Here is a 10368-nt window from a genome sequence, read left to right as displayed (position 1 = left end):
AGGAATGGGCAACTGTACCTCTGTTGAGTTCTCCATATTCTGTGTGGAAAACACCAACTAGTTTTGTGTAGCCTAGATTGACATGGGCATTAATTGCCCTTTTGAATGCATCACCCCACAGAGCTGGCCCACCAGGTTTCATCTGAAAAATAGCCAGTTCATAGACTCCTAGAATATAGGGAGAAAAAGAATTATTTTACAAAAGATAATCAAGAAATTTTTAATCAGGTTTGTTTGTTTCAAGCAGAAGGCTGACCCATGTATGTGTACATATTTATGTAGTCATATTTATTAATTCTCTGCATTCTTTTTCCTTGCTTTGATGGTTAAAAAGTCCTTGTCCATGTTTAAGGGTCAGTTGTTAAGCTTAATCACAAAGAAAAAAAGGAAAAAGGATTGTAAGCTATGTATAAACTACCCTCTGAAATGTTTTTGATCTGTAAAATTTGACAATAAAACAGATATTGACACTTTATAATGAAATATGATTTTTGAGCTGCCCAAGTCTACACTTTTTTTTTGTAATTTTTTTATTTCAGCATATAACAGGGGTATAAATGTTTAGGTTACGTATATTGCCCTTGTCCCACCGAGTCAGAGCTTCAAGCATGTCCACCCCCCAGACGGTGCGCACTGCACCCATTAGGTGTGAATATACCCATCCCCTCCACCCCCCACTCCCATCTGCCCGACACCTGATGAATGTTATTACTATACGTGCACTTAAGTGTTGATCAGTTAAAATCAATTTGATGGCGAGTACATGTGGTGCTTGTTTTCCCATTCTTGGTATACTTCACTTAGGAGAATGCCGAGTCTATACTTTTAAAAAAGAAATGAATAATAGCGGTATTATCTGATCTCCTACATTTCCCTCTTCTTTTCAATTTTGAGAGAGAATACTTTTTTCTTTGTATAATTCCCCTTAGAGGATTTCATTTCTAACAAGAACAGTAAACAAATAGTTGACCTGAAGTCATGTCCGAGCCTTTGAGGAAAAAAAGAAAACCCTGAAGAAGATGGTCTTATTGTTCCTAAATATCCAGGTAAAAGCTTGAAAAGCATTTTATTGATAACTTCTGGTCAGAAGTATGGGGTGGGTGGAGAGAAAGAAACTACAGGACAAGATTAGATTAGATTAGATTAGATTTGTTGTGTAACAAAAAGGAAAAAAGTACAGTTACTAAAGAATTATGAACAACATAGAGGAAGAGAACTAAGATCTGACACTGTCTGAGCAGGCAACTATTTTATTTAGATAGTGCTGAAAGCTAAGGGGAATTTTAAGTGTACTAGGATCCAAATAAAACTTTTCAAATCTCTAGTAATTTAAAATAAAATACAAAATTAAGTTTATGGGAGAAATAAAATAAAATTTAAATTAGTCTATGCTTTTGTAATCTGACCTATGTTTAAAACCAGATTGAGGTAATTATTTCCTTAAGTGAGCAAGAAGTAAAATCAGCAAGAAGACAAATCTTAAGGAATTATTTTCAAACCGAGAAATGAGAAAGAGGAAGGTATACAAGTTAATCTATATTAATATAGCTTAAGAGTTTAAGTTCATTTATTCCCCAAAACAGTTAGTCTTGCAAATAAAGATGTACTTGATGATTTAAGATTAGCTGAATTTGTGGAAAAAATACTTGTATATTTAAAAATTTATAACATTTTAAAACTGTGACAAAATTTCATAAACCTCCCTTTACCTACCTATACCTGTTTTCCTTGCTCCTTATTCCCACTACTCCACCTTTACTGACCATGCTGACTTTTTATATAACATACTTGACCTTTAAGAGTCAGTCGGATTCCAATTTGGAAAAGTACTTCATTATTTGATGTTCATTGTTTTAAGGATAAGCAAAGAGCTCAAATTCATTTTTATCTCCATATTCACCATATAGTCATTTATAAACCAAAGAATTTTTATTTTTTCTTCTGTGGTACTTTAGTCTTTATAGCATTAGATCTTTAGTATTTTACTCATTAAAACTCAAAGTCTAAGAAGGAAGAAGGACTTACCTTCTTTTGGAGGCTTTTCTAATTTGCACCATGGTACCAGATAAGTAATGTCAATCTCCTGTTTATCAACTAGAGGCAAATTTGTAATGATAAATTTTTCCTGCCATTCTTTATCTTTGGTTACGGCTTTCTGAACGTCAGCTCGATGAGCAAAATTATCTGTGGGAAGAAAAGAATTAAGAAAAACAAACATTTTCAATATAAAATCACCTATAATTTTCTTTGGATTTCATTCAATTCAACAAATGTTCATCAAGGCCATATAAAAACACTGTGTTCTGTCACTGGAGATACGAACATAAATATATGTGACAACTGCCCGTAAGTTACTCATGGTCTAAAAGGGTAGTAGAAATGTAAAGAACTAATTTTAATGTCATATAATGGCTTTACAGGCTTTACCACTTTAGTAGGCAGTTGTGTAAATTACGTCAGTTATTGAAACTTTCCGTGTCTGAGTTTCTCATTCTGTGAAATGGAGATGATAATATAACACCCACCTCCAAGGTTTTTGTGAGGATTAAATGAATTAATACATGAAAAGACCTTAGAACAGTGTTTAGTACCTTAGTACTCAGTATATGTTAACTATTCTTATTAATTGAGGCATTTGATGTATACTGCTAGTTTAGAGAAAGATTATTTTTCCTTGGTGGCAGTGGTGGGTGATCAGGTCAAGGTACTTTGAATCAAATTTAACATAAATGAAATTAAGATGTACTTTTTAAGCCTGTTCTCCTTTGAACGAACAGCTTCCAAAGAAATAATGCTGATTTTTTTACTTATTGTCAATCATTCTTTTTCCCTACCACTTATTTCTTTTCTTTCTAAGTTACCCAAACAGATACATGCATTTACCAACGGAAGGGACTAGTACAGTCAGTCCTCTGTATCTGTGGGTTGTACATCTGTAGATTTACCCAACCAGGTTAAAAATATTAAAAAAATACACAATAAAAATAAAAACAATAACAGCATAACAACTATTTTCATAGCATATACATTGCATTAGTTATTATAAGTAATCTAGAGATGATATAAAGTATATGGGAGGATGTGTGTAGGCTCTATGCAAATACTACACCATTTTATAAAACGGGCTTGTGCTGATTTTGTTATTTACTAGGTAGGGGGGTTGAGGGATGAGGGGGTGGGAGTGGGATGAAGTCCTATAACCAATCCCCTATGAACACACAGGGACAACTATACTATACTTACTATTAGGGCCTCCTAAGACTAATCTAAGACTAATGGTAAAAGGGTTTTATATGATTTATGCTGGGGACAAGGAATAACACTTATCTAATAACTTAAGTGACTTATAGGGCTTTATTAGCAGTTTTTTTAATGGGACATGATTCAGCTTGTGTATATCTAGAACATAAATTATGTTTTAATGGGGCTTCTTTTATTAGAACAGGGGAAGAACTAAAGAAAAGCCATGTTAAGTATAAAATGAACACTTTTCATATTAAGTTACTTATGACTATTAACTTTGGACACATTGCTCAATACTAAATGAAATTATTAAAAGTTCTTTAGATATTAGCGAGTCCTGATGTGGATGGTTAAGAATAGACACCGGTGTAACAAACATTCTGGCAATTCTTGTAACTTGTTTTACTTCCTCTACTAAACGAGGGGTAGGTAAGCTTTAGTACGGGAAGAACTCTCTCTGATTCCTTTTCCTTTGCCTTTCTAGAGTTAGTATGACAGTGAATTCCTCAAAGCTCTGGGGTATGGAAACGAAACAAAAGTGGTCTCAAACATAACAGAATTACCAAATCTCAGAAACCATCATCCCCTATAAACCTCCATTTTCATAAAGCCCCTAAATGTTTGAATTATTTCTGCTAAAATATTGATATCTGGCCATAGGTTTAATAATAAGAAAAGATACTTCTCCTTTCCATTTCTGATCCTAACCCACTTGGACTTTTGCAATCACTGCTCTAAATTTTTCATAAACCAACTTTATAACAAACCGTTCTAGATTTTTTCTGAAAAATTCTAAAATTTTTCCAGTTCACAATTTTATGATTTGATATATGAGACTTCACATTTTCCCATTTATAATAACATAAGAGTTCAAGCAAGGGGTTGTTAGAGGTATACCATTGGAAGAATAATCACTAAATTAATTTTTTTGGTATTGTTTTTTTAAAAATATTACTTAACCTATATGTATCTATAGTAATATAGATCCAAGGACTAAGTTTCATGTAGTATCTAACAGGATGAAAGTCTGTACTGAACACTTCAACTAGATGACTCATACCATACTTCCAAATATGAAACACTTTATTCACTTTGCCTCCAAATTCAACACTCCAGAATCCAACCAATTCAGAGTGAGTGGTCCGAAGATGAACGTTTTTCTTAACATTTTCCATGAACTCATTCATTTTCGAAGGTTTGAAGTAGTAAGTACGAAGTTCATAGAGTGTTCCATCATATTGTCTGGGGCCTGTAGCAAAAGATGAGCACACCTGAAGAAGATAAAGCAAATTTAAATATTTTGGGAAGGTAGGTTTCATTACATTATGTAACAACCAAATCTGAGTCTGGTACTTCTATTGAGTTTGTACTTCTATTGCCAACCCTCTACATACATTTCTTTATATAGAGATGTCAATAAAGATTAACTAGTTTTCTTTTTCAAGTTTCTAAAAGAATGGAAATGGCTATTCAGGTCAAAGTAGTTCCTAAATTCAATGATGAAGACCACTGGTCAAAAATCGGACTGGAATGTAACTAATATAAAAGGAAGCTATGACCTATCCAGTTGCACTGTATCATGGGGGGAGACTGTATGGGGGGAGGCATGTTCAAAAGGGAGAAATCAACAAGTCAGAATTGTCTGAATCACTGTATCTAATTACATTTATTACACCAAATTATACCATGTTGATGGAATTATCTTTTAAGAACCGTTAGTTCCCTTTGTAATAGTCATATGCTCATTATGTAAATTTCTGTTCTAATTTGGTTCTCTGAGCTTGAGTGAACTGAACTTTCAGTAGCAAAATGCCCTGCCAGAAATTATCCTCTCAGTTTGTGTGTCTGCGTGCATGTATACATATAAGTATATACAAATATGTATGTATTAACACACATGTATACACACACTCTTGTGGCATTCCAGTTACAAATCCATCTTTAAGTAGGGTTGTTTAGTATGAGACAACTTCCTAAAGCTGACTAACAAGAATTATCTATTAGAACAGTTTTAATAGGCTTCTTTCACTGACATATTTTTGATTATAACATATAAATGTCTGCGTATTTATGTGTAAAATGTCTTAATTATAATTGAGTTCATTCCATTTATGTCCACTATGACTTATGTTCGTATTGCCCCAGTGTCTAAGTTTAATTGGAAAGCAGTTCTTCCCACCAAAAGTAATTGCAGCTACCCCTTCTTTCGATACACATTCTTTTTGGGTCAATTTAACCAAACTCTAATAACAGAATGATATGAAAATAATAATAATAAAAAAACCCTGTTTAGTATCTATAATTTTAAAAAAATTGTAAATAAAACAAATATATCAGAAAATGAGCCAGTTGGGGTATTTGTAACAATTGTTTTTTAAGCTGACTTTCAGGGATTTGTATTTAGAGATGTCAAACTAAAAAAAAGACATGAGAGAAAATTATCTTCAAATGCATTGAGTTTATTCGGGAATGAGAAATGAGGATTATAACCACAAATGCACAGACCAGCAAACCACCACTGCATCCGGTGAGAGATGGGAAAAGGAAGCTTTAACTAGCAAAAAGCGAGAGGTTCCTGTAAGCTGCTTAGAAACAGTTCTTGGATCCAGAGGCTCAAAGCCAGAGTGCAGGGGCTGGGCCTACAAGAAAGGATGGCTGGATGGAAAGAACACGAGCAGGGTGAAGGAAGGGTCAGGTGAAAACACCTGCCCGAAGTTGCTTGTTTGCTGTGGGCAAGGTCAGCTGAGAACAGCTGATTTGTATGGATGTTAAGGAAATTAGCAAACGACCCTGACCTTTTCCACGTGTCCTTGTTGATAAATACAGGAAGGAAGTTAGGTGAGGCGGCTATATTCTCCTTCAGACGTTGGCCTCTCCTCTCTAAGCACTATGTGTTTTCAGTAATTATTCATTCCTTTGCTACCGAGCTCAGGAGTGAAAAGCGGCGGCTACAAGAGGTGACTCCGACGTGATTCATGAATCCACGTGTCCAGTGAGTGTTCGTCGTCTGGACTACAAGGGGAATCATCCTGGTAAGGGACAGTCCCGCCTGCTACTTTGGGAAAGGGACCTATGCGTGTAGTTCGGAAGGGGATTTCTAATATGGGGCAGCAGCTGACAAAAGATGGGCGATTTTATCTGCACACTTAGCAACAACTCTTAAAGGCTGCCCAGTGTTCTCTCGAACCAAAAGCTTAACAGTTCTTATGTGTAGTAAGATAGCATTACCCCTGGCTCCCAGATGAGGGCACATTAGATTTAGAGCTCTGGGAACAAGAAGGGAAGATTTTTAAGAAGACTCTTAAGCAGGGGGTTCCGGTGCCTCCTGGAACCCGCTCCTCCTCCTCCGGGGTCTGCTCTGCTGAAGGAGCTGGCGTCCCCTGCCGTAAAATTCCTGAATCCTGAGCCATTCTCTCCATGATTGCCTTCTGTAGTTCAACAGAAGCAGCTACCTCCTCCTCCCCCTCAAAGGGGGTCTCTATTCCTCCCCTGGTAAACCATCCGCTTTTCTTCATTGCCTATGCGAGGGCCAATCTTTACGGGGATGAGACTTGCTAGAACAATGGAAACTTCTAACTACCCAGCCTTTTCATTAGGGCCCACTGCTCAGGTGCATCCAATACAACCCACACCTTTACAGTGGACTACTAATTCACCCATCTGGATAGAGCAGTGGCCCATTAAGCAGGATAAATTAAAACATTTAAAATCTCTTGTCCAAGACCAACTTAAAGTGGGACACAGAACCTTCCCTCAGCCCATGGAACACTCCCGTATTTGTCATACCTAAAAGAACAATAGTAGTGTTTACTATAGGACCTAAGAGCCCTTAACGCTATTATAGTACTTATGGGACCGCTACAACCTGGCCTTCTCCAGCTGTTATTAATTCCAAGAGATTGGCCTTTGATTGTAATTGAGTTAACACGGGGAAGAGGATATGTTTGTGTTCAAACTTCTGCAGGTCCGGAGTGGTTCCCTTCCAGACCAGTTCGCCTAGGTCACGAGCTGGATTCCACAAATGAAACGTCTCTCCCTCCAACCGCTGCCGACGGGGTCCCTCCGCGACAGACCCGTAACACCATAATGATGCCCAGGATCACATGGGGTCAGCTGAAACAGCTGGAGACACAGGCCTTGGCCATGATAACACAACTGGGGGCTCCTCCTACCTTGGGGAACACTTTTCTGGTGTATTTGGCTATTGTTGCCCGTAATGGCAGTCAGGTGCCCCGAAGGCTGCTTTTCAGTCTTTTTCTCCTTTTACTTCTCCCAGGCGGTAGAGCCACAGTTCACTGGGCTCATGTCTTAAACCCGCCTGTGTTTAAGCCCCTAACATGGTGGGACTCGGAGATCCCTCTGTCTACCAATGATTCGACATGGACTGGAAGAGTATGGTTGTCTCTATGGTCCTGGCAGAGAAACGGAACAGACTAGCTTAATATCAGAGTCAGTAGCTTATCATTCCTCTAATCCTCCTGTGTGGTACCAACTTAAATAATACAATATGGTGCATTCCCGTGACCACCCAAAAATATCTATTATGAACTGGTTGTGCTTGGTCTTGTCACTTTTTTTTTTACTTTCCAGGACGGATCCGTCAATTGATGACCTCCCAACGCCATTACGTAAAAGACACTGGCTGAAGCTTACATCTTTCTCCTACATCTCTAATTTTAAATAAAAAGGGGGACATGTGGGGGCTGGGCCTAGAAGAAAGGATAGCTGGATGGAAAGAAAATGAGCAGGGTGAATGGTGAGGTGAAAACACCTGCCTGAAGCTGCTTGTTTGCTGAGCGCGAAGGTCAGCTGAAAACAGCTGACCTGCATGTATGATGTTAAATTAGCAAACAACCCTGACCTTTTGTACGTGTCCTTGGAAATAAATACAGGAAGGAACTTAGCTGAGGAGGCCATTTTCTCCTTCAGAGTTTGGCCTCTCCCATTCTCTAAACACCATGTGTTTCGAGTAATTATTCATTCCTTCGCTATCAAGCTCAGGAGGGAAAAGCAGCCGCTACACCAGAGTTGTCAGTTCATTAGTGGAGATGTCATTACTGGGCAAGCCTTCTTTCCAAACTAAAATCTGCAGTTCTAAAGACTGTCTAGTGATAAACTTCATCAAAGCAGGCGATGCGTGCAGGATGTGAAAGGGTTTCTTGGGTTTTTAGAAAGTCCTTAGAAACTTCTTAGACATGTAAGCCTGAGCCTCCTTCCTAGCCCCATTTTTGTCTTGGTGTGACAAAGTGATTTCATCCTGATATGTGCAACTTTCAGAGCACAAATAGGTGGTCAAATGCACACATCTTTATCTTTCTCAGAAGAAATATATAATAGGGAAGCTCAGGAAAAGGTTAACTGCAGAGAGGTGTGGGTGGGTGGCTGCGTGGGGGCGCTGAGGTTTTTGTTGCACAACAGACTAACTGCTGGGACAGAAATCATGAGTTCTTCAGGTTCCCTTGTCTCCAAGTTGGGGCTCATTCTCACAGCAACGATTCCAATTCACTTGTAAGAGAACAATTGGTAGATGTTTTTAAAAATCTCAAAGTTCAGGATAACAATGTACGGAAATAATCCTTGGCCCTTCCCTGAGACTCAGAGGTATAAAGACTACACTGTTAATCTAGAGTGAATAGACATTAATGGCTTTTCTTTAGTGTTCACCAGAAAGTCTGCCTCTGGAATAGGTTAACCTTCCTATGCTGCCCCTTGAGAAAGGAGTAAAGGCCTAAACACTGCAAGAAAAAGAAATCTCTGGGTTTGATTCACAGAATAGGCCAACGTGCGACAGACAGGTAAGGCTGAATCATAAACTGTCTTGTACATTTCTCATCGAAGGTTAAGAGTTTATCATGGTGGCTTCAGGACTCCGGACCCTTCGTGGCTTGGGGACAGACCCAGGAGACTCGGGTGAGTGGCCGGGGTCCAGACCCACCGGGACCCTGGGCTGCCTCAAGTTTCTCCGGAAAATGCTTGGAAGTTGTGTATTTCCTTTCAAAGGGGGAGGCCGCTTCTGCTGCAAGCGGCTGGTTGGCCTTTCCCCAGTTGAACCTAAAATCTGGAGGGGGCAGTGGCCCATAAGGCCACAAATCCACAGCAGCCCTGACACCGCAACTTGGGCAGGGCTCCGTGAGCTGCAGCCTCGACGGTGCCGGGCTGCAAAACCGCTCCAGGGGTGTCCTCGGGGCCGCCTGGCATCCAGGCCACAGAAGCTCTATGTCCTCGGATGCCCGCGAGTGGGTCAGGAGGCGGCCTCGGCAGCATACCCTTTCCTTGGCAGCCCCTTTTTCCTCACGCGCGTCCTGGGACCCCAGTCGCAGGTTTCCTGGGTTCGCGCATGCGCAGGGCGAGCGGCGTTGGGGGCGCACATGCGCGAGATTTCCGCGTCCACCGCAGGCGCTCCGCCGCCCCCCCCCAGGGCTAGGGGTCAGGCGTGACCCAGCGGCTCGTACCTGGGGCGCGAGCGTCCGCGCGGCCAGCGTCCTAGTCAGGCCGCTCCGGAGGGCGAGCATGGCGCAGCTTCGAGCTCTAAGAAAGGCAGCCAGCCGCGTCCTTCTTGAAACTCTCCTCTTAAGACTTCCCAACTGGAAGCGAGCGGCGACTGGACAACTGGCTGACGCAGGCTGGGGCGGGGTCGGCGGGGTGGGCTCCGCCCCTGGCCGGGAGGCGCGGCGCGTCGAGCCAGTCAGCTTGGCGTCTGTGTCTTTGACGCTGTCCCTTGGTCTCTCTGTGTTTCCTCAGTGTCAGAGGTGATATTAGAATGAGCTTAATGCTGAAATCAGTCCTGCTACACCTTTCTGGGCTCATCATCTCAAAGGCTGCAATGCCCGGTTGTGTAGAATTCGTAAAAGTGTAGGTGTTGTGCTTGTGGTTCTCGATTGGGAAGGAAGGATGGAGCCTGGACGCGTGCATGTGTAATGCTTTGCATTTAAAATCGTGGAGGGTTTTGCCAGGGTTAAGTTTTACAGCGCGATGGACGTTTATCCGTAGACCAACGAGCCTTCTCTTTTCTGCGCTGAGTGTACTTTCCGTCCCTATTACTATTCCAGCGTGACCTTGGAAGGTTCCTACTCAAGATTTAGATGAAATTGTCTACGAGCTCAGAGGAATGACGGCACCGAGCCT

General features: G+C 40.7%; 1 protein-coding gene across 1 annotated transcript in view; it reads right to left on the bottom strand.

The window, feature by feature from the left end:
• The window catches only part of LOC105805611 (protein NipSnap homolog 3A-like), a 13633-nt gene extending 3773 nt beyond the window's left edge, over positions 1-9860 (bottom strand). The window contains exons 1-4 of the mRNA XM_012638541.1: positions 9696-9860; positions 4304-4514; positions 2026-2184; positions 19-168 (exon numbers count right to left, since the gene is read on the bottom strand). Coding sequence (XP_012493995.1) covers positions 19-168; positions 2026-2184; positions 4304-4514; positions 9696-9755 — 580 coding nt within the window. The 5' untranslated portion in view covers positions 9756-9860. The remainder of the gene's footprint in view (positions 1-18; positions 169-2025; positions 2185-4303; positions 4515-9695) is intronic.
• Positions 9861-10368: the final 508 nt, after the last annotated feature.

This window comes from Propithecus coquereli, unplaced genomic scaffold (assembly GCF_000956105.1).
Source record: "Propithecus coquereli isolate 6110/MARCELLA unplaced genomic scaffold, Pcoq_1.0 Scaffold130, whole genome shotgun sequence".
NCBI lineage: Eukaryota > Metazoa > Chordata > Mammalia > Primates > Indriidae > Propithecus > Propithecus coquereli.
The sequence above is the reverse complement of the archived record's forward strand: the minus strand, read 5'-3'. Positions and strand labels throughout refer to the sequence as shown.